This window comes from Homarus americanus, unplaced genomic scaffold (genome assembly GCF_018991925.1).
Source record: "Homarus americanus isolate GMGI-L3 unplaced genomic scaffold, GMGI_Hamer_2.0 scaffold51458, whole genome shotgun sequence".
Taxonomy (NCBI): Eukaryota; Metazoa; Arthropoda; class Malacostraca; order Decapoda; family Nephropidae; genus Homarus; species Homarus americanus.
This window is the reverse complement of record NW_024755315.1, coordinates 260,107-286,920: the sequence shown is the minus strand read 5'-3', so window position 1 is coordinate 286,920 and position 26,814 is coordinate 260,107. Positions and strand designations below refer to the sequence as shown.

Sequence of the window (26,814 nt, the reverse complement as noted above, 5' to 3'; positions counted from 1 at the left end):
ATCTATCTATTCCGGTAACCCCCACAGGTAGAGACGGTAGGGGACAAGTACATGGCCGTGAGCGGACTGCCTGAAACATGTGTCCATCACGCCCGTTGTATTGGTAACCTGGCCCTCGACATGATGGACAAGGCTTCCGGCGTGATAGTCGATGGTCAGCGTGTGGTGGTAGTGGGAGGGAAGGATGGGAGGAGGAAAGGAGGGAGGAGGGAAGGAGGGGGAGTGAGGAAAGGATGGGAGGGAGGGAAGGAGGAAGGATGGTTAGATGGGGATAAAGAGAGGAGGAGGGGGGAGGGAGAGAAGAGAGAAAAGGTATGGAAGGATGGTTAGATGGGAGAGAGGGAGGAAGGAATGGAAGAGAGGGAAGTACGGATGTAGGAAGAGTAGAAAGAGAGGTAAGAAGGAGTAAGGATAAATGGATGGAAGTAGAGAAGAGAGCGAAAAGAGAATGGGAGGAAGGGAGGGGAAGAAGAAGAGAAGGAGGGATAGACTAAGGAGAGTAGGAATGAGGGTATGTATAAAAGGAGGATGGAGAAAATGATGAAAGAAGAATAAGAGGAAGGCGAGAGAGAGAAGGAAAGCAATATGTCTCCAGTTTACAGAAGACACCTCATTACAGACACACGAGCAGAAGTTAACCAGGTTCCTCTTTCTTCCCCTGTGAGAGAGAGAGAGAGAGAGAGAGAGAGAGAGAGAGAAGCCCTATTCATTCTCTCATTCTTCTCTCTCTCTCTCTCTCTCTCTCTCTCTCTCTCTCTCATCCCCCTATCCTATCCCCGACAGCACATCACCATCGGGATACACTCGGGGGAGGCGGTGACGGGGGTGATTGGACAGAGGATGCCGAGGTACTGTCTATTTGGCAACACTGTCAATATCACCTCCAGGACAGAGACGACGGGAGAAAAGGGCCGCATCAACGTCTCCGAGGACGCTTACAGGTGAGGTACTCCTTCTGTAGGTGAGGTACTCCTTCTGTAGGTGAGGTACTCCTTCTGTAGGTGACGTACTCCTTCTGTAGGTGACGTACTCCTTCTGTAGGTGAGTTACTCCTTCTGTAGGTGAGGTACTCCTTCTGTAGGTTGCTCCTTTGTGAGTAGGTGAGGTACTCCTTCTGTAGGTCCTTCTGTAGGTGACAAGGTGACGTACAGGTGACGTACTTTCTGTAGGTGACGTACTCCTTCCAGTGTGAGTTACCTTCTGTAGGTGAGTTACTCCTTCTGTGGTGAGGTACTCCTGTATGTGAGTTACCCTATAGGTAAGGTAGTAGTACTCCTTCTGTAGGTGAGGCATTCTGAGGTACTCCTGTAGGTGAGTTACTCCTGTAGGTGAAATTCCTGCAGGTGAGTTACTCCTGTAGGTGAGGCACTCCTGTAGGTGAGTTACTCCTGTAGGTGAGGTACCCTGTAGGTGAGGTACTCCTGTAGGTGGTACTCCTGTAGGTGAGGCCTTCTGTAGGTGAGGTACTCCTGTAGGTGTACTCCTTCTAGGTGAGGCACTCCTGTAGGTGAGTTGCTCCTGTAGGTGAGGTACTCCTGTAGGTGAGGTACTCCTTCTGTAGGTGAGTTACTCCTTCTAATGTGTAAAATTACAGTATATTATCACCTGTTCAAGAGTGTGTGTATGTGTGTGTGTGTGTGTGTGTGTGTGTGTGTGTGTGTGTGTGTGTGTGTCACACCATGTATCTCTCATTATCTCTCCCAGGTTTATCTCATTATCTTCCACAGGTATCTCTCATTATCTCCCGCAGGTATCTCTCATTATCTCCCACAGGTACTATATATCTCATTATCTCACCAATTATCTCTCATTATCTCCTCCAGTTATCTCCAAGAGCCAGAGAACTACGACCCCTCCTTTGTTTTCACCTACCGGGGTCCAGTACCTATGAAGGGCAGAAAAGAACCGATGCAAGTCTGGTTTCTAAACAGGAAGAAACCCAACTAGAACCTGTAGCGTGAGAGATAAGAGAACGCAGAGAACATTACAGAGAGAACGGAGACGATACTAGAGCCCGCTGAGATGGAAGAGAACGCTGGGTGATGGTTTGGCTATTAGAGAACGGATTTAAAAAGGTGAGTGAGAGAGTTTTGAATTGGAAAACGTAGAGAACTTGTTGGTTTTCGTTGTGGTGGTGTAAGTAAAAACCATTCTTTGGGTGATTAAGTAATTAGAAAACACAATGAAACTTTTCTCCATATGTGAATTAAAACCAGATGTTCTCAAGATAAAAATATGCAGCTTTAGAAACCGGTCGCTGAGGTTGAATATGGACGAAAAAAGAAAACAATCTGGGACTTAGACTTTAGAACCAAGGAAATAGAGAACAAAGGAACCAATGCGTGTTGTCCAGGTTTAGAGAACGGTCCCAAAAGGGTGATTACTTTAGGGTAAGATAGAAACCAGGGGAATGAAAACCGTAGAACATAAATCCTGCTTTAAAGAACGACATCTGAATGAAAATTATGTCAATAGAAACCATAGAAACCAACCACAGAAATCTCCATCAGTGTAGCAGTGAATAAAAAGTGTTTCTGGTATTTTTTAGAAACCAACCACAGTGTAGTAGACAACTCAGGAATTTTCAGGCAATACCCGGGTATAGAGAACAGTCTTTAGAAAACGGTAAATGAGGTACAACTGAAATAGAAAACAAAGAGTGAGTTGTTATCATGATTAGAAACCTGGTTTAAGAAGGCACGACTGAAAGAAGAAAGAAACCATTCAGGCGACATATGGTTTCTAAACAACAGAAAAAGAAAACAGGAGGAAAACACCAAAACGAGAGTGAATGAACATAAAAACCCTTAACATTTGATGTGGTTTCTATACACTACAAAGAAAACCAGTCAACAGGAACCACCAAAAAATAAAGAACTTCAGCAGGAGACTAAACCAGTGTAACATTTAATGAAATAGAGAACTTAGAAACCTTCACTCTTGATATATGTGGTTTCTAGACTAACATAAAATGAAAACCAGGAAACAGAAACCACAAATAAAAAATAAACTACTCAACTTCTACCAAAATAGAGAACTTTAGAAACCTCTCGCTCATCTTAATGCGGTTTCTAATTGGGAAGTGAAAGCTCATCAAGACGTGAGATGGTTGAATGTTATCAGGTAGGAAGCAAGATACGTTTTCTTTTTTGATATTTATTTAATTCGTTTTCTTCTTTTAGGGGAAACTCGTGAATTTTGGGGGGAAACGAAAGAATTTGTGTATTTATGTTTTAATTTCTAAGTAAAGTGAAATATTTTACGAAAGGGGGATAGGATAGATACATAGATTGATATGTATAATTTATTTATTTAACTATTTATTTATTTATTTATTTATCTATCTACAGTCTCGGCACATTTTGGAGTCCATTTTGTGGGTGTTGTTTTGGTGTTAAAATTTAGGTCAGAATTGATGGATAGTTATTTGTGTATATTAAGTTAAGGGAGGGTTATTATGTATGTATGTATGTATGTATGTATGTATGTATTTATTTGCGTGTATGTATTTATTTGTGTATGTATGTATGTATGTTGACTAGACCAGTATATAAAACCACTCACATGTTTATCTTTGATCATTATATTATATAAACTGTGTTTTCAGGTATGGTATCTGGTCAATTGGGCCCCAGTCCTAATAGGCCCCAGTTATAGTAGGCCCCAGTACTAATAGGCCCCAGTTCTAATAGGATCTAGTTTTAAGGGGTTCTATTCTGGTTTAATCTAATTGGGTGTCAGTGTGTAATTGGCTCCAGTCTGTAATGGGCCGCAATTCTAATAGGCCCCAGTTGGAATTGGCCACAGCTCTAATGGGTCCACAGTAACATTGGTTAAGTTAGGTTGGGGTCTGTTGGGAATGGGGCTAATGAGGACTGTGCCTAAATAGGAATGAAACCTGTTGTAATTGGGGTACATTATGCCCAGGTCATTCAATAAAGGGCCCTATTCGAAATGGGGCCTTCTGGGGTTTATTAGGACTGGGGGCCATTAAGACTAAGGGCCCATTATGACTAAGGGCCCATTGAGACTAAGGGCCCAGAAAGACCTACGTTTACCTACATCCCTCTGTATATATTGATGTATGATAATTGTATAACAGACCGTAGTAAAATATAAGAGAAATATATATATTATACAGTATATATGAAACGCAATATTTATTTGCTTAAATATATGATCAATATAACGTGTTTTTATTGCGTATATATATACTATGAGATGGTGGCAATTTTTTCGTCTATCAACCCTCGTTTTATTTTATTTTTCTATTGGTTCTCATTCCGTGTTTATCACAGTGTATAATTTTACCAAAGAAACAGAGATGACAGACAGCCAGTTACCAGCCTTCCTCTGGTCAACTGTCCTAAGGTGTATCGTCAAGTGTCAACAAGTCACCGCCTCACACCACCACGTTATTATATCCACTAAAAACTATATTTTCCGTAATATTTGTTGTCCTAAACTTTATCTTTTTATATTTTGTGTTTTTTTTGTTATTTTACGATGTAGTGGGGTCATGATATATACAATTTTAAATAATAAGATAATTTCGTGAAGATGTATCGCTTTACGCCAAGCGGACCAAAGTGAATGTAAGTTGAGTTCGTTGTTGATGTCAGTTTTCTGTGAATAAAACGACAATACGGACTTTTGTCCCTCTAAATTTATAAATATAAGCGAGAAGAAACATTATAGAACATTGTGAGGTAAGAATTATACGGTGAAAAGCTTCGAAAACTCTTCAAAGAAGGAAAATTAAAGGGCTACTCCAAGTGACAACAAACACTGGGTGGCCGGCCATGTGTGTGCTGTTGTGGACTTTAAATACGCATGATTGTACTCACCAAGACGTTATATAACTCTTAACTAGTTTTAGTGAATTAAATGACATAATTAGTGAATAATTAGTAATAGTGAGTGTAATTACCGGCGAGGAACTTTAATTTTACTGTGATAAAGAACGGGAAGCAAGCGATGGAAGGAGGCTATGACGTCACACCTGTTGCCAACTGTAAGTATTTATTAATATTTATATAAAAAAACTCAACAAAACTTAATATTATCTTAATAATTATTGTTTTATGATTGTTTGTCTATTGGTAAGGTCAGTTAACGAATTATTACGTAGCTTAATTATTGATATATTCGTATAAGTCGTAAGTTAAGAATGTTTTAATTACTGGGTTTATTTTGGCGATTATTTGATCTTGTTGACAAATATTCCTTGATTGGATGTTATCTTTTTGTTAGTATTGTTATTTCTTGTAATTATTGGTTATTACTGTACTTGTCGATTAATTGTAGTTATTTTATATTTAATTATTATTAATGAATAATTATGATTTATTATTATATTCTTATTACTTGATAATTATTACAATCACAACGTTACTTATTGATATTGGTATCCGTATTATTATTATTATTATTATTATTATTATTATTATTATTATTATTATTATTATTATTATTATTTTTATTATTATTATTATTTATCGTTAATGTTTTCGTTATCACAGAACAAATACTTTATTGCGCGTAAACTGTACACAGAGTAATGGCCAGCCTTGTACACTTAAGAGTACACACGGGACTGGGGAAGTTAGCCAATGATTAGGGTGTAAGTGTACTGTAGGGGAGGGTGGAAAGGTGTGTAGGGTTTGAATGTGGGGTGTAGGAGTGGGTGTAGGAAGGATATGGAGGGAAGTGTAATGTATAGGGGTGTGTACTATGTATGTGTTGGGGAGTAGATGTTAGTCATGGTTAGGTTAGGTTAAGATTAGTTTGAGGTCAGGTTAAGCTATTTTCTGCTTGGGTTAAGTTACGGTATGGTAGGAGTAGTTATGGTTAAGAATCTTTTTGGGAGGCTGGGTTAAGTTCTGCTCAATTAGGTATAAGTTTGGTTAAGTTAGGTTGTGTTTGGGGTAGGTTTTATAAATGTCAAGTCAGCTTAAAGGTAGTTTTGATTTCTTAACTAGCTTCCGAGTCCGAATGGTTGTGATGGTGGTAGTGTTAGTGCTAGTGTTAGTGGTGGTGGTAGTGTTCGTGATGGTGGTAGTGTTAGTGATGGTGGTAGTGTTAGTGATGGTGGTAGTGTTAGTGATGGTGGTAGTGTTAGTGGTGGTGGTAGTGTTAGTGGTGGTGGTAGTGTTAGTGGTGGTGGTAGTGAAAATAGTGATGGTGGTAGTGTTGGTGTGGTGATAGTGATGGTGGTAGTGTAATTGTTAGTGAGTGTTAGTGATGGTGGTAGTGTTAGTGATGGTGGTGGTGTTGGTATGGTGGTGGTGTTGGTGGTGGTGGTGGTGTTTATGGTGGTGGTGTTAGTGATGGTGGTGGTGTTGTAGTGATGGTGGTAGTGTTAGTGATGGTGGTAATGTTAGTGGTGGTGGTAGTGTTGTGTGGTGGTAGTGTTAGTGATGGTGGTAGTGTTAGTGGTGGTGGTAGTGTTAGTGATGGTGGTAGTGTTAGTGGTGGTGGTAGTGTTAGTGGTGGTGGTAGTGTTAGTGGCAGTGTTAGTGAGCAATAAGGAAATGTACAGTTGACTAATTATGAAGCAAAATATTTTATATTTGTTCTGAGTTTATGATTTATTTTATATTTTTTATAAAAGTAAAATAATACGTTTTTGGCTTTATAATCAGTTTGATCATATAAACATGAGTTATATATATAAATGTTTGAGAGCATTAACAGTGATAGGCACAACATATAAACATGAGTTATATATATAAATGTTTGAGAGCATTAACAGTGATAGGCTGTACAACTATACATTGTAAATAGAGCCGTAATATATAAGTATATCTTGGCTCCAGGTATTAACAAAATCTATAAAAATCTTAAAACTACTCTAGTATAATTTTCGTAATATTTACGTAAAATAACACTATGTAAATCACTAATTTACATATTTTTTACACTACTCATATATTGTTACTATGGTTTATTGTGAACACACACTGAGCTCCGTTACTCAGAAGTTAACACTCATGACTGACAACCAGACTGACTCACTGACACACTTGCCCGTGGCCCACCCCAGCCTGTGTGACCCGCACACTCTTCACTACCGCAGCTTGTGGCTAATTGTTGTTTACTTTTGTGTATTTACAAATATTTTCACCTAACAATAAAACATTTACTCAAAGACACACACACTGATAGTCCCGTATATTCAACTCCAGCACGAGCATTCTCTAGTGCCTGGCGTTTATCCTTCAACCCACCAGTGACACTGTTAGTTAAGTTCATAATTATCGTCTTAACCATAACAATACTCCATATTTTTCTTCTCCCTTCTATCTTACTTCTCGTTCATCTCCTTTTTTGCTTTGTCTCTTGTCTTCTTTTTTTCGTTTATCACTATTTACTTTGTCACCTCCTTTATTTTATTTCTCCTTCGTTACACACTTCCTCCTTTATTTTATTTCTCCTTCGTTACATCTTCCTTCGCCTCGTTACTGGCAGTGTTATCGGCCAGTATCTTCTTCACCAGAGTTATCTCACCTTCCGTTAGTTCCCTCTTCCTCTGGGCTCTGTACACGGCGAAGGAGCCCCCAGCGTTACCACTTACGAACGTCCCGAAGCTGTTAGGACCAAGGCCAAAGTCATTCGAGGCCCCGTGAGGTCCTTCTGAGGCAGTAGGAGGGGGAGGTGGGAGGTAGGAATCCCTTGGTGTTTCGTAGGATTGTTGTGGTGCTTCGTAGGATTGTTGCGGTGCTTCGTAGGATTGCTGTGGTGCTTCGTAGGATTGCTGTGGTGCTTCGTAGGATTGTTGCGGTGCTTCGTAGGATTGTTGTGGTGCTTCGTAGGATTGTTGTGGTGCTTCGTAGTTGTTGTGGTGTAGGATTGTTGCGGTGTTCGTAGGATTGTTGCGGTGCTTCATGCAGGATTGTTGTGGTGCTTCGTGGGATTGCTGTGGTGCTTCGTGGTTGTTGGCGTGCTTCGTAGGATTGTTGCGGTGTTTCGGGGGATTGCTGTGGTGCTTCGTAGGATTGCTGTGGTGCTTCGTAGGATTGCTGTGGTGCTTCGTGCAGGATTGTTGCGGTGCTTCGTAGGATTGTTACCGGTGCGTAGGATTGTTGCAGTGCTTCGTAGTTGCTGTGGTGCTTCATGGATTGCTGTGGTGCTTCGTAGGATTGCTGTGTGGTGCTGCTGTGGTGCCTTGCGCCGTATGGGATTGCTGTGGTGCTTCGTAGGATGCTGTGGTGCTTCGTAAGATTGCTGTGGTGCTTCATGGGATTGCTGTGGTGCTTCGTAGGATTGTTGTGGTGCTTCGTAGGATTGTTGTGGTGCTTCGTAGGATTGTTGTGGTGCTTCGTAGGATTGTTGTGGTGCTTCGTAGGAGTCTTGTGGTGCCCTGTAGGATTCTTGTGAAGCTACAGGGGGGGATGCGAAGGACTCTCGTGGGGGCGCTCCATAAGACTCCTGTGAAGCTGGTGGTGGGGGAACATTATAGAGGGGCGCTGGTGGTTCAGGAGCTCTGTAGGACTCTTGAGGTGCTTGAGGGGCCCCGTAGGACTCTTGAGGTGTTTGAGGGGCCCCGTAGGACTCCTGGGGTGCTTGAGGGGCCCCGTAGGACTCCTGTGGTGCTTGAGGGGCCCTGTATGATTCCTGGGGAGCTTGAGGGGCCCCGTAGGACTCCTGGATTGCTTGGGGGGCCCCGTAGGGCTCCTGAGGTGCTTGAGGGGCCCCGTAGGACTCTTGAGGTGCTTGAGGGGCCCCGTAGGACTCCTGAGGTGCTTGAGGGGCCCCGTAGGACTCCTGAGGTGCTTGAGGGGCCCCGTAGGACTCTTGAGGTGCTTGAGGGGCCCCGTAGGACTCCTGAGGTGCTTGAGGGGCCCCGTAGGATTCCTGAGGTGCTTGAGGGGCTCCGTAAGATTCCTGGGGTGCTGCAGGTGCGTTGTAGGACTGCTTAGGAGCTGTGGGAGCTCCATAGGACTGTTGGGGGGCTGGAGGGGCGCTATAGGATTGTCGAGGAGCTGAGGGAGCTCTGTAGGATTCCTGGGGTGCTGAAGGGGCGCCGTAGGATTCCTGAAGAGCTGGGGGAGCTCTGTAAGAATTCCGGGGTGTTGGAGGGGCGCCGTAGGAATCCTGGGGTGTTGGAGGGGCGCCGTAGGAATCCTGAGGTACCGGAGGGGCGCCGTATGACTGCTGTACCGGGGCAGGAGAGATCTGCGGCACTCCATACCCCTGTTGAGGTCCTCCCTGGCCACACTGGGTCTGGTAACTCTCCCGGGTGGTAGTCACCGTCACGTACTGGGGTTGGAACCTGGTCTCGTACTGGGTCTGGTATTCGGTCTGGTAGGTCGTGGTGGTGACGTACTGGGGCTGTACCACCGTCGAGTACTCGGTCTGGAACTTGGTCTGTGTCTCATACTGGTAGGACAGCTCGGTGGTGGTGACGTAGGAGGGGACATAGTCAGTGGTGGTGATGTAGACCGGCTCGTACTGCACTGTGTAACTGGTGGAGTAGATGATCTGGGTGCTGTACCGGGTCCTGTAGTCCGTGGTGGTCACGTACCGGGGCACAAACTGGGTCGAGTACTGCACCTGGTTCACCGTCTTGTATACCGTCTCGTACAAGGTAGTAGGGACCACCTGCGTCCGGTACACTGTCTTGTAGACGGGTTGCTGTAGGAAGTGACAGAGGGTGTGTAAGTTAGTGTTGTAACCTGTACTTTATCACTCAGTTAGCCTGTCTATCTATCTATCTATCTATCTATCTATCTATCTATCTATCTATCTATCTATCTATCTCACAGTACAAACTCTTTAAGAAATAACACCAAAATTAGATTACTCTAAATAATATCTAGAAAAAGGGAATTGTAAATAGATACAGAGAGAGAGAGAGAGAGAGAGAGAGAGAGAGAGAGAGAGAGAGAGAGCTCAAATTCACCCGCTTATATCGTCTTCCGTTTTTAAAGAAAGGGAAAGAGAGAGGAAGAGAAAATGACAGGCAATGTTTCAACAGTGGAAAGTAAGAAGTGACATGAGAGTTACTTTCCCTTGTCAACAGTGAGGATGATTCGCCTGATTCAGTTTCCCGTCTCAAAGCTTCAGTCTCTAAGGTGGGGTGCTGAGAGTTTCGTTAATTTCAAAGAGTTTCAGTGCAGTTATGACGCCATCTTGGTTATTGTCTTTGTATTGTGGCATAAGGAGAAAGCTGTTTAGGAAATTGTTTATACATTTAATGCTCTTTTGATAATCTGGACGGCAAGGTGAACTCATCTCAGATCAGCTGACTAATGTTTGTAAACAGAGGGAAAGTGATGCGAGTCACAGCTGATTATTGTGAGTATTCTCTCTCTTTCTCTCTCTTTCTTTCCTTCTCTCAATCATTCGTTCTTTCTCGCTTTATTTATTTATCTCACTTTCTCTCCTTTTTGCGCCATCATCCGTATCACCACATTTACTGCCACATCCTCACCATCACCACACCATCACCACACCACCACCACCACACCACCAGCCTTTACTCCTCGACACCTTCACCACACTCTAACATCCCATACTCACCACCACACTACAATTTCCCCTACTCCTTTACACCATCACCACGCCATCACACATCAACACCACCACACCAACACCACCACACACATCAACACCACCACACATCAACACCACCACACACATCACCACACACACACATCACACACCACCACCACATCACACACCACCACACACATCAACACCACCACACACATCAACACCACCACACCAACACCACCACACACATCAACACCACCACCACCACACACATCAACACCACACCAACACCACCACACACATCAACACCACCACCGCACCATCAACACCACCACACCAACACTACAACATCCCCTACTCCTCAACACCACCACCATATCATCAACACCACTACACCAACACCACCACTACAACATCCCCTACTCTTCAACACCACTACCGCACCATCAACACCACACCATCAACACCACCCACACCATCAAAACCACCACACCATCAACACCACCACTCCATCAACACCACCACTCCATCAACACCACCACACCATCAACACCACCACACCACCACACCAACACCACACCATCAACACCAACACCACCAACACCACCACACCAACACCCACACCATCAACACCACCACCACCATCAACACCACCACACCAACACCACCACCACAATATCCCCTACTCCTAAATAATAATAATAATGGTTGCCCCTCGTGTAACAAGGATGGCCGGCCCACGGGCCACCTGGGCGTGAATTTGTTTAAGGTGTAGAAGCTGTCGCCAACACAACAACCACATCCTGAGTTAACGAGCTGCATGACCCAGTGTCAAGGAATAGTCCAAGAAGACCGGACAACTCGCCAACTGCACTGGCTAACCATTACCCCGGAACACGATCCGCAAATTACTGCTGGGTAAACAGAGGCAAATGGCGTCAAGAAATTTGCCCCTAGTTTCACCCTGATCCGCCCGACTTGCGAGGCGAGCATGCTGACCATTATACCACTCCTTAACACTACCACCACATCACCACACCACCGTCACCACACCACCACCACCTACACCACCACCACCTACACCACCACTACCACCACTACTACACTACAACATCCAATACTCCTTCACACCGTCACCACCACACTACAACATCCTCTTCTCAACAGCCACCACAACACCATTACCACCACACTACAACATCCTCTTCTCAACACCACCACAACACCACTACCACCACACTACAACATCCACTACCCCTCAACACCACCACCCCCGTTACCACCACAACCTCGCCATTACCAACACAACACTATAACATCCACTACCCTCAACACCACCACATCACCATCACCACCACACAACACTACAACATTCCCTACTCCACCACCACACTACAACATCTCTACACTACCACCACCACCATCCCTGCTCCTCAACACCACCACCACTACAACATCTCCTGCACCTCAACACCACCATCACCATCCCCTACTCCTCCAACACCACCACCACACAACTACAACATCCCCTACTCCTCACCACCACCACTATTCCTCACACCACACCACACCACACCACCACACCACCACCCACCACACACCACCACCACCACCACCACCACCACCACACACCACCACCACCACACACCATCACCACCACCACCACCACCACCACACTACCCTCAACATCCCCTACTTCTCACACCAGTACCACCACACCACTGCTACACCACACTACAACATCCTCTACTCAACAACACCACCACCACAACACTACAACATCCTCTACTCAACGCCACCACCACACTACAACATCCCTTACTCCCACCACACACTCACCACCAGACCAACCTACCTCAATAACCTCAGTTCGATACATGGTGCGGTACTCTATAATAGGAACACACTTGGGAGGAGGTCGATATTTTCCCCTGTTCATGAAGAAGGTGCCGTCACCCCTTCCAGCCAGCACCACCACCAGCAGCACCACCGTCAGGCAGCTCTTGAACAACATCTACCAGGGGAGAAATAAGTGTTAGAGAATGAATGATTTTTTTGTTAGTGTGTTTGAGGATTAAGAACGTTAAAAGTTGGTCATTGATAGTGGCGTTAAGACACACGTATATATTCCCCCGCGCGGAACAGTGCTATCAGTAAGGTCAGGAAGGATGGTTTTGAAGCTGATTGGATATGGCTATGGATGGGTTTGTCCTGAAATATTCCTATTGTGTTGTTGTTTAATCTTTGTGCGAACAGGAGGACCGAGAGAGAGAGAGATAAAAAGAGAGGGAAGTTTGTACAGAGAGAGAGAACTACAGTAAGAGAAGGAACATGAACAGAAGGTAGTTGTAGGAGAGTAGAAAGGGATAGAGAGATAAGAGAAGGACATAATGACGAAAGAGATAGACAGATAGTTTCGCCACACCAACATTCTTCGCCACCACCTTTTCTTCTTACTGTGACTCTTCATCTATAACAACAAACGTAACACAAACAATTATTATTATTTATCAAAGCGAACACCGACGCTCATTACACCAGCCAACACCATCCATCTCCGCTCACTCAACCCTGGACAACAAACACGCGCCAACATAATAATAATAATAATAATAATAATAATAATAATAATAATAATAATAATAATAATAATATGAACATTGACATTCCCAACTTGATATATTATAAAGGTACAAAGAAAAATAGTGAATATAATCAATCGTATAACGTTTAAGAAAGTATGTCCTCCACAAGTCTAGTTTTCTATGGTGGTGAGAGAAAACGGGTCTTGAAAATCCGATTCGGGGTAACTATGATGATTTTTTTTATGGAGATTTCATCGAAGGTGTAAAGAAGGATAGATAGAGATAGATAGATGGATAGAGATACATATGAAGATAGATATAGATAGATAGGAAGATAGATAGATAGAGACTAAGCAGGCAGTTGACAAAAGAATAGGGAGAAAGTGACATGACTATGGTATACCTCGTGTTGTCGTGAGTCAGCTGAGGTGTGTGTATCCCTCGCTCTGGAACATTATAGCTCCAGCAGAGGGACTGAGACCTAAGATGCCTGGTCTTATATTTTCTTCTCTCTTTCTTCTTCTCTTTTATTGTCGTTTTTCTTGTCATTCTTGTTGTTTTATTGTTCTTGTTGTTCGTTGGTAGTATAGAAACCAATCACTGACTGGCTGACGGTCGCCCACTAGTCACCACCACCACCACGACATCCTCTCTCTCTCTCTCTCTCTCTCTCTCTCTCTCTCTCTCTCTCCGCTTCCTCGAGAACGACGTCACTTTAAAAAGACTTCCATCACGTCACATAACCGAGAGGAATTGCAGCTCCTCAGTGAACGTGTAGTGATTATCCGGTGTTCAGCGTTGCCTCATAACCACGACGCTAACTTCGCTGTCGCTGTGTGAATTTTAACGGGAGTCATTAAAAGCAGGAACTGTGATTAGGCGCGAGCACTGTAGCAAGTAATCCGGCACAGTTTGTTGGGCTTCTCTGGGTGTTGTGTTTTGTTCCATCTAATCTGATCCGTTCTAACTTAACTTAACCTCACAGCGTCACAATAAGGAGGAACTGTGTAAGGCGCGGTCACTGTAGCAGGTTATCCAGCACAGTTTGTCGAATTTATCTGTTTTGTTCACGAGTAAACACAGGAAACACGGTAGGGGAAGTATATATACGAACGAGTGACTGAAAATATATGAAATTGATACTAATTGTGTGTATGCAAGAAGCACACTGAATTGACCAGATATTATCATTCTGCCTCAAGATGGATCCATTCCGTGTTGGCGAGTTACCCCTGTGATAGCCAGTCAACCATACCAATAGTCACCAAACACTACCACGATAAATAGGTAGACGACGCAGGTACACTCAGATACGTGCAGGTACACAACCGCAGGTACATTCACACGTACAGTCCACACGTACACATACACAGCCACAGGTACACTCACACACGTACAGGTACATGTACACAGCCCCAGGTACACCCAGACACAGGTTACTACAGATGGTGTACCCCTGGGCAGGTGTCCCCTTGTGTTCCTCAGTGTTGAAATATGTGTTTATAATTCGCTCCTCAGTGAAAGGGGGGTTATGTTTGGGTTTTATTTTATCAATAAGATATAAAGAACATGTAAAGCACCAGAGAGAGAGAGAGAGAGAGAGAGAGAGAGAGAGAGAGAGAGAGAGAGAGAGAGAGAGAGAGTCATCACACTACGCTATCTTCTTACCTGCTTCAAACTGTGTAGGCCTATATATATATTAGGTAAAAGTGTTTATGTTTTACGCTCTAAATGCTGTGCTGAAGGTTGAGGAAGAGCGTCTGGTTATTAGCACTTATTACACTTACTCAATCACTTCACAGAACCACAGCGCGTGTTGAAAGCTATATATATATATTTAACGGTTCATATTTGGCTAGATTTTACTAATGACATATAATAGTGATGTACTGTATATATATATTTTTTTTTAAGCATCAATATTGTCAGTTATTAAGCGATGACGTTGCTCCTGTGTGTATTTTAATAGCTCGTGATTAGTAATTCACACCGTTACGTCACGCTGCGATAAACTCGTCATTGGTGGAGTAGTGTTCACGGAGCTGTGACATCATATCCTGGTCGACGACTGAGGAAGAGGGGCGACACGTGGTGGACCAGCGCCCGCACCTGATTGGGAAGGGAAAGTGATGACGTAGATGGGAGATGGGTTGTAGCCACGCCCTCTTTCTTATGCTTTCTTCCATTACAGAGAGAGAGAGAGAGAGAGAGAGAGAGAGATTAGGGGATAAAAACAAAAGAGAGGTTAACAAAGGGAGAGAAACAGGGAAGATAAATAAACAGTAGAGGGAGAAAGGATTATTCGCGTCTCGCTCGAGTTGGTAAATTGAATATATTGTACATTACATTTCAGGATTCTTACACAACACGCTGTCACTTCCCGTTAAACCGTGAGATATAGAGCGTTGTACTCTCTCTCTCTCTCTCTCTCTCTCTCTCTCTCTCTCTCTCTCTCTCTCTCACACACACACACACACACACACACACACACACACACACTTTCGATAATTCTACCAATCTCTTCACCAAAACTCAATCACACAATTTTATGTCATTATCGAACTTCATTTTTCACTTAATTTCTTTCCGGACCGAGACGCGAACACGTTATTGTTGTTGTTGACTTTTTTCGACCATGAGACACAGACAATTTACGAACTCTTGATTTATTCCCGAGTTGTAAAAAAAAGTGTAATAAAAAAAAACTTTAAAAAATGAAAGGTATCGACTTAACGAATGTAAATATAGAGAGAAAGGGATAGTGATTTCTCATAACAAAGAAAACACGTAAATGAATAGTAAATTGTGTAAAAATGTAAAAAAAAAGTAAAAAAAATCAAACTTACACAACGAACGTAAACATAGAAAAAAATAAGAAAAGTCGTAAATAAATGGAATATTATATAAAGGTGAAAAAATTTTTTTAAAAAAACTAATCATCTCATCGGATGTAAATAAATCGTACTGAACGGAACACCCTGCTCGTGTTACTGTCACCTCGCGTGTACACTGTGCATTACGCTCATGGTGAAAACTTGTCTGTACTTGTTTGATGTCTCGTGGTGGTGTGTGTTGTAGACAGTGTGTAGAGAGGTCTTAACTATACGTGTGTGTGTGTGTGTGTGTGTGTGTGTGTGTGTGTGTGTGTGTGTGTGTGTGTGAAATAATGTTCTGTTCTGAGGTCTATTTCAGTAACTTTCCATGCATGTAGAACGCGTTATTAATGGTCTGGAATGTGAGTATGGCATGTTGTAGGTGTCTGGGATGCGTAAATGTCTGGAATGCACAACTGTCTAGAACGAGAAATGTCTGGAGCACATATATGTCTGGAAACGAGTAATGGAATGCATAAATGTCTAGAATGCATTTATGTCTAGAATGCGTAAATGTCTGAAACGCGTAGCACTGTGTAGAAGTTCACACCATTTATATCTCAGGAATGCGTTAATAATGCGTCAAGTTTCCACCGCCTCACACTGGTCCGCGTATATGTACTCAAGTATTGCGTAAAACTTTTCTGCAATACAATGACTATGATGAGGAAAGGTTCACACACACACACACACACACACACACACACACACACACGAATGAAGTGGTGGAAGAGATTCATTGTGTTGGTCTTGAGGTCGTGGCTTCGAATCCTCTTTGTGCATTATCTTGGGTCACATGAAGATTAGACACCCCAGCTTATATCACTGTAAGATCAACCACCCTAACGCTAACCCGATTTAATTTAACCTAACTTAATCAACCTTAACCTAACCTAACCCGATCTAATTTAACCTAACCTAACGCTAACCTAACCTACCTCAAGTGTCTTAATCATCAGGTGAAATACCCAGGTAATCTTCAGGTAATCCACGATAATCAATGGTAAGATTCTAGGGTGGTGGAGTGTTAAGTATACTGGTCTGGCATATAAGTGGTCGTGGTTAGAGAAATTTTTAACTAAATGGAAACTTGAAGAAGATTTATAGCCACGAGACGATCTACTGAACGTGAAGATGAGGTGGCTGAGTGGTTATCATGTGTGAATAACAGTCATGCGTTCCCTGGTTCGAGTGTCTCAGATGAGGAGGTGGCTGAGTGGTTATCATGTGTGAATAACAGTCATGAGTTCCTTGATTCGAGTGTCTGGGATGGGGAGATGGCAGAGTGGTTAGCAAGTGGGAATAATAGTCATGAGTTCCCTGGTTCGAGTATCTGATGCGGAAATGGCTGAGTGGTTTTAAGTCGTCACTATAAGCACCATCACTTCATTGGTTCGAATAGATAGTGATTATTCATATATTTTTAAGACATAGTTGTGATGGTGTACTGTGAATGATGGATGGATGGATGGATGGATAGTAGGATGGATCGATAAATGGATTGTTGGATGGATGCTTGGATGGATGGATGGATGGATAGTAGGATGGATCGATAAATGGATTGTTGGATGATGGATGGCTGGTTAGATGGATGGATGGATGGATAGTAGGATGGATCGATAAATGGATTGTTGGATGGATGGATGGATGGATGGATGGATAGTAGGATGGATCGATAAATGGATTGTTGGATGGATGGATGGATGGATGAACGAGCAATTTGACTGTAGACATAGGAGGGCGGGCCAGTGTTGTGAAGAGAGGCTTTACTGCCCCTGAAACGCTGCTTGGATGTTGGTTTGTAAGTATGTATGTATGTATGCATGTATGTTATGTACGTATGACTGTATGGATGTATGTATGTATGTGTAATAGTATATGCGTGTAGTATATGTATGCAAATATTGACATGTGTGTGTGTGTGTGTGTGTGTGTGTGTGTGTGTGTGTGCAAAAGAATAAACACAGCTTACGAAGCAACAGACAGAAACAGACACTCACTCAGGGACATCACAGACCTCCAGAGAGAGAGAGAGAGAGAGAGAGAGAGAGAGAGAGAGTATCAATCATCACACCACAAAAGGTTCCAATTCCCTTTCATTAGAGAGTGTGATGCAGCGTGACTCTTGCCGTCCTAGAAAGTGATCTCAAACTCCGTGAATGGTGTTGGCGGAAGGAGGAGGAGGAGGAGGAGGAGGCGGAGAAAGCATAGTGTCAATAGAAAGAGGTAAAAGGATCGTGATGATGGAGCCACAAAGCGTAAAAGGATTAGCAGGAAGAGGAGGAGAATGAGGAGGAGAATGAGGAGGCTTAGCAGGAGGAGGAGGAGGAAGAGGAAAAAACCCATTAGTGTGTAAATGAAAGTTTTGAGGAGGAGATGAGATAGATAGATAGATAGATAGATAGATAAATGGATGGATAGATAGATGGATAGATAGCTAGATAGATGGTAGATAGAGGGGGTTTAGAAAGAAAGAGAGAAAGGGGTTATACATAAATGTTTTGTCAGGTTTAACACACAGGTATGCACGTCAGAATGAACTAATCAACTGTACACACACACACACACACACACACACACACACACACACACACACACACACACACACACACACACACACACACATATAAATTATTTTAGTGTCATGTTTTCCTTCCTGTTCGGTGATGACGTGGCAAGCGAAAGGGACCTCCATACCTCCTGACATGTTATATTGTGTGTGGGTTGTAATACACCATGACACGAGACTCCATCCACACACTCACATCCACTTTGGTACCCGATTCTCACTAATGCCTATGATAATTTCTCTTCTTAATTGATAAAAGAAGTGGATATTTACCGTAGATTGTGAGTTTTTTTGAGAGTTTCGGGGGTGATTTTGGAGGTTTGAGTTCTTTTCGAGAGGTTTAAAGGTGTTGATAACGTGTGAGGTTGGAGTGTATGAGAACCCAGGGATTGACTGAGAGATCGAACCAGGGTACACCTAGGGTGGGATTTGAGAGCGTTATCCACCATGCCACTGTGGATTTTCTCGACGGTAGAGAGAAGTGGAATACACAAATAAAACGCGAGGAGAAGATAGTAATAAAGGATAAAAGAGAAATGAAGGAAATATTACATAACGTGAGGAGAATGAATGGAGTAATGACGGTGATTAAGATAGAAGAATGAAAGGAAAAGTAAAACGTGGGATTAAAACAATGAAAAAAAAACATGAAAGTGAAAGCAATAATAACTTCATAAAAAAAGATAACGATTTTTTTTACAATTAGGAAAACCAAAATTAATGAGATAATCGGAACAATTTTAACACCTGTAAGATATTTATTAATTGGCTATTTACATTTTTACCTTGGGGATAAAATATTAATTATCTGGTATTTACAAATTTTTTTTTTTTAGCATTAAGAAAGAATTATAATAAGGATGTGATTATATTTGCTTCCTGTGTGTGTGTTTGAAACGAATGAAATGAAATGAAAGTGTGTGAAGACAGTTAGGGAAGTGGGGGGTATTTATTGTGTGGGGCTTACCTGTGTGGGTGGTCGGGTGTATTACAAGCACAGGTACACACACACACACACACACACACACACACACACACACACACACACATGACCTGTCTTAGTACAATATATCCTACCACAGTCTTGTCATCAATCACCCCTGTTTCTACCTGTCTCCACCTGTCTCTACCTGTATGTCTGTCTCACCCTGTCTCTTTCTGTCTCTGATTCTCTCTGTCTCGACCTACCATCACTAACATAAGAGACAAAAAATATAATGACCCAAAAATTATTCAGCTCTGGGGGAGATATAGAAGAGAGAGAGAATGAGACGGGGCTGATTGATCTCTCTGAATGTGAGATAGTATTGTCAAGGAGATACAACACGTAGAGACAGGGAGGGAGAGACAAGAGACAAAAGAGAGACATTGAGAGATAGTTACTTATATTGTTTTTATTTTAGGTAATGGGAAGTCCAGTTGTTGTTGACTAAATGGACTATATTGTTATAAATTTCCAGCCCAATTTTGACTTATTTTCGTTTCTGTTTATTTGTAATTTATTTTTGTTATTTATTTTTATGGGGGAGGATTTTTTAACTCTTGTGAACTTGTTAATTAGTTTTGGTTAAGTTAATCTGTTGTTTATTTGTCTTGGTTAAGTTAATCTGTTGTTAATTAGTCTTGGTTAAGTTAATCTGTTGTTAATTAGTCTTGGTTAAGTTAATCTGTTGTTAATTAGTCTTGGTTAAGTTAATCTATTGTTAATTAGTCTTGGTTAAGTTAATCTGTTGTTAATTAGTCTTGGTTAAGTTAATCTGTTGTTAATTAGTCTTGGTTAAGTTAATCTGTTGTTAATTAGTCTTGGTTAAGTTAATCTGTTGTTAATTAGTCTTGGTTAAGTTAATCTGTTGTTAATTAGTCTTGGTTAAGTTAATAAATAATCAGTTGTATACCTTTGTTAAGTCCCCTCACCTGTGTACAACTCTTACCTGTAATACTGATGGTGCTGTTGACGGTGCTATAGTCAACAACAATAATATCAACAATAACAACAACAATAATAATAACAATACGAAGATGATATTTGTGTTCTTGATACGCTAACCTTCCTCCCTCTCACCTCTTCCTCTTCCTCCTCCCCTTGTAAAGTGTTTGTGCTGTTAATACTTTACCCCCTTTCTCCTTCTCCACTTCTTCCCCTCTTCCTCCTCCTCCTCCCTCAGTTAAGTGTTATAAGTGCCGCTATTAAGTTGTTTAGGGAAGTGACGTCACCTTTGTGTATTACTTTTATTCATTTTATTATTTTTCTTTATTTGTTTACTTTTACCATCTTGTGTTATGTCATTGTGGTAATAATATTGATGTTTATATCCTCGATAATGTTGTTGTATTTTTCAGCAACACACACGCGCGCGCACACACACACACACACACACACACACACACACACACACACTTTTTCGTGGGAGATTTCGAACATCAACAAGTGAGGACAATGTGTGTGTGTGTGTGTGTGTGTGTGTGTGTGTGTGTATAATTAATATTGTCGACATAGCCTCTCTCATGCACCCCACTTCACGTTTTGTTTTGTTTTCAATACATTTATACCACAACAAGAAACCCACCCCCCCCCCACCCCCTCACACACTGATCCATTATTATTATTCTTTATATATTTTTTCCAACACACAGAACACTCCGTCGTCTCGTGAAAGTAAATCAACATTATCCAGAAAAATGTGATAAATTAAACGACAGAGAGAGATAGAAATAATAATCCACTCGATGTGTACTTGCCTTTTACACCAGAGGTCCCTCACTGACTGACTGCCGAAGCGAGGAAACCCACCAATTTATAGTAATGCTCCCTACCTACTACTGCTGAGTCACCCTCCCCTCACTCACATCTCGTTTTCTTTGCACCGTGACGCAATAACGAAGTCTCGGTCGAAAGGGAAAAGAGTTGGAGAGGAATTCTTGCTTGCGTTCACCTTCTGAATCCGGATTTGTAGTTCTGTTTCTGGCAGATGGGAAAAGGAAGGATGGATTCTTGTTCACGTTCGTCTACTGAATCCAGATTTAATGTGTGTTTTTTTGAAGGCTGCGTTTTCTTAATATAGGAGCCGCCTTGTATGACCTGACAGATGGTGTTCGTTGAGTTTGGGGGGATGATTTTTCTTCTAATTCAGATCGATAGAACCAGTGGCCAACCCCTCGTTACCCTTGTTATTTTGTGTAGTGATGATGATGGTGATAGTGATGATGATAGTAACAGAGACCCAGAGAGAATGACAGATACAGATAGGGAAAGAGAGAGACGGATAAACAGAGTGAAAGAGAGAGATAAACAGACAGGCAGACAGACAGACATACATATTACCTGTGAGTTTGTAAAGTATCGTCGTGTGAACTTACCCCATTTTGTTACACCTTCAGGTGGAGGGGGGGGGGGGAGACTCAAGGAAAGATGAATGGCAAACTTTTTCGTGTGTGTAAATTACTCCGGCTACCTGTATTACTGTCACCTCTGGCCCGGGATAAGGTAGACAGATTTGTGAAATGATATCGTTAAATAGGCAGGTGTATGGACAGGTAGATGGGTACGTGGATAGATCGATATATTGACAGATAGGTGGATAGGTATATGGATCTAAAGTTTGACAGATAGGAAGAGATGTGATAGACAGACAGACAGACAGACAGACAGTCAGTGTGCTTCCATAACCAATGGGGTGTAATATTAGCTTCCTAAATTCCTGGCCAGTTGCTTGCCGAACACTTTCACTTTTTTGTGTCTTAAATACACACTAATGCTTTCTTCCTGCCTGTGTGCTGAGGGAGGGAGGGAGGAGGAGGACACTGAGAGAGGGTGGGAGGGAGAGTGTGGGAGGAAGGGAGGGAGGGAGAGTGGGTAGGGGAGGACTGAGAGAGGGTGGGAGAGGGAGAGTGTAGGAGGAAGGAGGAGGAGGTAGGAGGAGGGTAGGGGAGGACTGAGAGGGTGGGAGAGGAGAGTGTAGGAGGAAGAAGGAGGGAGAGAGTAGGAGGGAGGGTAGGGGAGGACTGAGAGTGGGTGGGAGAGGGAGAGTGTGGGAGGAAGGAAAGGAAGAGATGAGAGACGGGGGGAGGATGAGAGAGTTAGAGAGAGAGAGAGAGAGTAACTGTTTTACCTACACTGTTTATATTGAACGAACATAAGCTTTCACTCCGCCTGCATAATTGATTGTACCTGTGTGTTCATTAGCATACTCGAGGGCCACAGGTGAGGGCAGGTGTGCTTGTCCGTATGTCAGGTAGAGGCCAACACGGACACAGGCACGTACAGTTCCGTTCAGAAGTTCGTGGTACACTGGCGGTAAAGGGTGCACTGCACAGCCTGTTGTACCCTTCCTGGACGACAGGTCACTGTGCCGAACATCCTGCCAACACACACAGTGGAACTGGCAACGGAGCAGTTTGATTTGAACGAATACTCATCGAAAGGAGATGGGAAGGATATTGATATGAATATCCTGCCGACGAGAGAAGAAAACTGTACTGATATGAGTCCATTCGAATATCAAAATACAATAGGGAAATTGGTTTTTAATGTAGGTGAACAGAGCTCATATATCAAGAGTCTTCAGTGTAGTCATTACTTGAAGTTTTTCGTATAATACTCTAGCTATATATACAGTATATGTGTGTGTGTGTGTGTGTGTGTGTGTGTGTGTGTGTGTGTGTGTGTGTAATAATAATAAACGGTTTATTAATAGAGTTGCAGCCAATGGCTGAAAATATACAGACTTACATTTGATTTAGACATAATGATATAATATGCATTGAATACATTTACAGGGTTGTACAGTACATAAATCAGGAGTTGTTTATTATTTTAACAGTAGATGGGATGGTGCTGTTCTTATATCTATTGATGCGGGCTCTTATGGGCTGAATTTTGTTGTAGTGGCGGACTGCGCGAGGTGGGCGGGTGGCTGCCGGTGGCAGGAGGTGGCGATGATGAGGGTGGTGCATTAATTGGCTGCCAAACCTTTCCAGTGCTTGGTGGTGGAGGTCACTGAGGGATGGCATTTCCAGGGTGGAGAGAGCGTTGGTGTAGCCGGAGTATTCTGCGCCGAGCATGATTCTGCAGGCCCCTTTCTGTACCTTCTCTAGCTGACGTTGTTGGGTGGAGTTGAGAGAAGACGACCAGGCTGGTGACGCATACGTTAGTTTGGGGAGAATAAAGGCGTTGTAGATGGTCCTCAGCTCTGGCGTGGGTGTCCCCAAGTGACCTAAATCGTCGTAGCATGTAAAAGACAGTGCAAGGCTGCCTTGACTGTGTTATTTACATGGGCCTTTCAAGTCAAGTTTGGTGTTAATGGAGGCCGAGCCCTGATATTTCACTGCCTGGCGACGTCCACTCAAGAAATCAGTGAGCCATGAACCAGGTTGGTGGGCAGCCCTAGTGCAATGGGCTTGCTGATAACAGTGCAGTGCAGAAAATCCAGAAAGCTCACCAAGCAGTGTGATGTAGAGGAGGCCCTCATATTGCCTAATTGCTGTGGATCAATTGACTGATAGATTCCAAGCAGTGTGATGTAGAGGAGGCCCTCATATTGCCTAATTGCTGTGGATCAATTGACTGATAGATTCTGGCAAATTCCCACTCAAAAACAAAGTCCTCACAAAGTAGACTGGGTATGGGGGTAATGGCAACTGGCCTGAGGTCGTTAGGGGACTGTGGGGTGGTGACCTTGGGGATGGGGGGTGACAAATGCGGTTTTCCATTCATTAGGGCATTTGCTTTGTCTGAGGGATGCATTAATAATAGAACAGAGGGGGGTGGCAAGTTCGACTGCAAACTCCTTGTATGTTTTCATTGGGAGGTCAATTGGGGTCTTGGAGCGTTTGGATTTAAATTTCCGGAGTTTGTTGGCGATTTCAAATGGTTGAACACTGGGGTGGGGGAAGGTAAGTAAGCCGGGAGGAGTGTGTGTGTGTTACGCTAACTGGTGATAATTGCCGATTAAGTGTTAATAACATTTATCACACATAAGGCGATTGCTGTCATTAATTGTTTTCGTCGTACTGTTGCTCTTAATCACATATAAGGCGAATGATACTAATAACAATAATTTTAACAATATCAGTAATAATACTTAATTTTAGTAATACATGGTAATATATATATAGAAATATATATATATTGTCTTACCATTTGTTACATTGTTGGTGTAGAGAAAGGTGGTAAGGATGACCAGTGTTGACAAATGCTCGCTAAATGGCCGGTTTTGACAGTCGAAAATGCTCTTTAAATTGCTTTTACTGACAATTGAATAATGTGCTGTGTCGACAGGTAAATGCCCTGTGAGTGGCCCATTCATGATTTGTGAAAAACCTCGCTGAGTGGCCCTTGTTGACACGAATTTCTGAAAGGTTTAATGAGTGGGTTGACACATTGAAATGCTCTCTGAGTGGCCAGTTAACCCCAGCTTGAGTATGGGGAATACAGGTACACAGTCACACACACACACCTCAGAGTAATAGTTAGTGCCATCATGTGGTGGTAAAAATGATGTAACAACAACACAGGAAGTTTGCTATATCCATCAGTATGTGTTAGTGGTGGTCTCCCTCCGCCTTACACACACACACACACACACACACACACACACACACTTGCTGGTATTTTGAGGAGTTAAGTAAGCTGTTGCGTTGATTGGCTTCTACAGGTATAACTCTTCTCGCTTTACCTGTGTAGTGGTATAAGCAGCCAATGCCATATTCTTCTTCTTCTTCTTCTTCTTCTTCTTCTTATTCTATTATTATTATTATTATTATTATTATTATTATTATTATTATTATTATTATTATTATTATTATTATTATTATTATTATTATTATTATTATTATTATTATTATTATTATTATTATTATTATTATTAATATAGATGCAAAGATGAAGGGAAAGGGCAGACAGAGGTAAAGGAGAGATAAACAGTAGGTGGAAAAGGGAAGGAAGAGAGAGAGAGAGAGAGAGAGAGAGAGAGAGAGAGAGAGAGAGAGAGAGAGAGAGAGAGAAACGGGGGTAGTGGGAGAGAGACACGCGTGACAGTACTGCATGCCATGAGAAGTGTTCCCTGTCCATTGGCCTCGTGACAGATAGACCACTTTTCGCATGAATTGACAGTGACCCTCTTCACTGTACATGACATGACAGCTCAACGAGACAAGAGAAGATTCCCCATTTCACCTGACATGAGGACGCTTCTGTGACATGATAGAAAGCTTTCCCGTTCTAAATGACATGACAGAGCCACTGCATGACATGACAGAGATCATCCCCGTTCTAAATGACATGACAGAACCGGTTCATGACTTGACAGAACCTGACATTCTACATAAGCCGTTTGGTTTACGGTGTGTAGGTGTTGTTGAGGCGTCGGGGTAATCATGACGTGGATGTTTTGCACTGCCTCTCGCACCAATTACTGTACCATCGCTTCGTGTTGTCTTTGTTCACAGTGTTTCCCCCCAGGACTGCCATCTCCTTTGCTCCTACTTCGTTTATATTATATTATTTGCTATATCATTTTTATTGGTGATTTTCCCGGCGGTGTTCCTTAAACTTTTCCTTTTGTTCCTCCTTCGTTTATATGCTATGCGGTGTTCCTAAAGGTATTTTCTCTGTTACTCTTCTGTTTATATATATTGTGGTGTTCCTTAATCTGTCTTCCTTGTTCCTCTTCTGTTTATCTGTTTTGTGGTGTTCCTTTAGCTTTTATCTTTTTCCCCTTCCGTTTATCTGTTTTATTTCCATCTTATCTTCACCTCTACCCACAACTTACCACCTGGAGTTCCTAAAGGTCTCTTCTTGGGTCCACTGCTGTTTCTCTTTGACTCCTCCATACAACTATCACTTATAACATAGCCCACAGTTACCAGTCGTTGCAGAAGGTGTGATGATGATGACTCATTATTTTATTATCGATCAGCATGTTTTTTTTTCGGTCACGTCAGTAGCTTCGGTCAATCCAGTAGCTTCGGTCACGTCAGTAGTCTTTCTTGCGTCGGAGTATAAGAATTATTCATCACTTCGGAACATCATAATGACATCGTCGTCATCATCATCTATCATCATCATCATCATCTTGGTGTATTAGCTTGGGAACGAAATATCATCTTGGAGGTAATGAGGAAGATTTTCTTGTTCGTTCGTGCTTGACAGATGGCGGTAGTAATGTTTGGTGAGGTTGGGTTTAGTTTAGGTTGTGTTCTGGTTAAGTTAGTTTGGGGTCGAATAGGTTAGGTTAAGTTAAGTTAAGTTAAGTTAAGTTAGGTTAGGAAGTCTGTCTGTGTGTGTTTACGT

General features: G+C 42.5%; 3 protein-coding genes across 5 annotated transcripts in view; 2 read left to right on the top strand and 1 right to left on the bottom strand.

Moving 5' to 3' along the window:
* The window catches only part of LOC121856495 (guanylate cyclase soluble subunit beta-1-like), a 43,967-nt gene extending 41,218 nt beyond the window's left edge, over positions 1-2,749 (top strand). For all 3 annotated transcript variants that reach the window (XM_042352087.1, XM_042352086.1, XM_042352085.1), the window contains 3 exons: positions 28-165; positions 784-941; positions 1,824-2,749. In XM_042352087.1, coding sequence (XP_042208021.1) covers positions 28-165; positions 784-941; positions 1,824-1,947 — 420 coding nt within the window. In that variant the 3' untranslated portion in view covers positions 1,948-2,749. The remainder of the gene's footprint in view (positions 1-27; positions 166-783; positions 942-1,823) is intronic.
* A 1,831-nt stretch (positions 2,750-4,580) lies between these two features.
* LOC121856497 (histamine H1 receptor-like) overlaps positions 4,581-26,814 on the top strand; it is a 262,478-nt gene continuing 240,244 nt past the window's right edge. The window contains exon 1 of the mRNA XM_042352088.1: positions 4,581-5,014. The gene's annotated coding sequence lies outside the window, so the exon portion shown is untranslated. The remainder of the gene's footprint in view (positions 5,015-26,814) is intronic.
* On the bottom strand, positions 7,314-21,290 carry LOC121856493 (extensin-like). The gene is made up of 5 exons (XM_042352084.1): positions 21,264-21,290; positions 12,353-12,511; positions 8,228-9,636; positions 8,118-8,166; positions 7,314-7,834 (listed from the first exon to the last, which is right to left on the bottom strand). Exons 2-5 carry the CDS (start codon positions 12,509-12,511, stop codon positions 7,427-7,429), a joined length of 2,025 nt encoding a protein of 674 aa, XP_042208018.1. The 5' UTR covers positions 21,264-21,290; the 3' UTR covers positions 7,314-7,426.

What these genes read in the sequence shown, in the direction of transcription:
- LOC121856493 (XM_042352084.1), bottom strand. Translation starts at nt 12,511, where the DNA reads ATGTTGTTCAAGAGCTGCCTGACGGTGGTGCTGCTGGTGGTGGTGCTG. An exon ending in CAATCCCATGAAGCACCACA is followed by an intron (nt 8,167 to 8,227) that starts GCAATCTTACGA and finishes ATACGGCGCAAG; the next exon opens with GCACCACAGCAGCACCACAC. An exon ending in ACGAAGCACCACAGCAATCC is followed by an intron (nt 7,835 to 8,117) that starts ATGAAGCACCAC and finishes CACCACAACAAC; the next exon opens with TACGAAGCACCACAACAATC.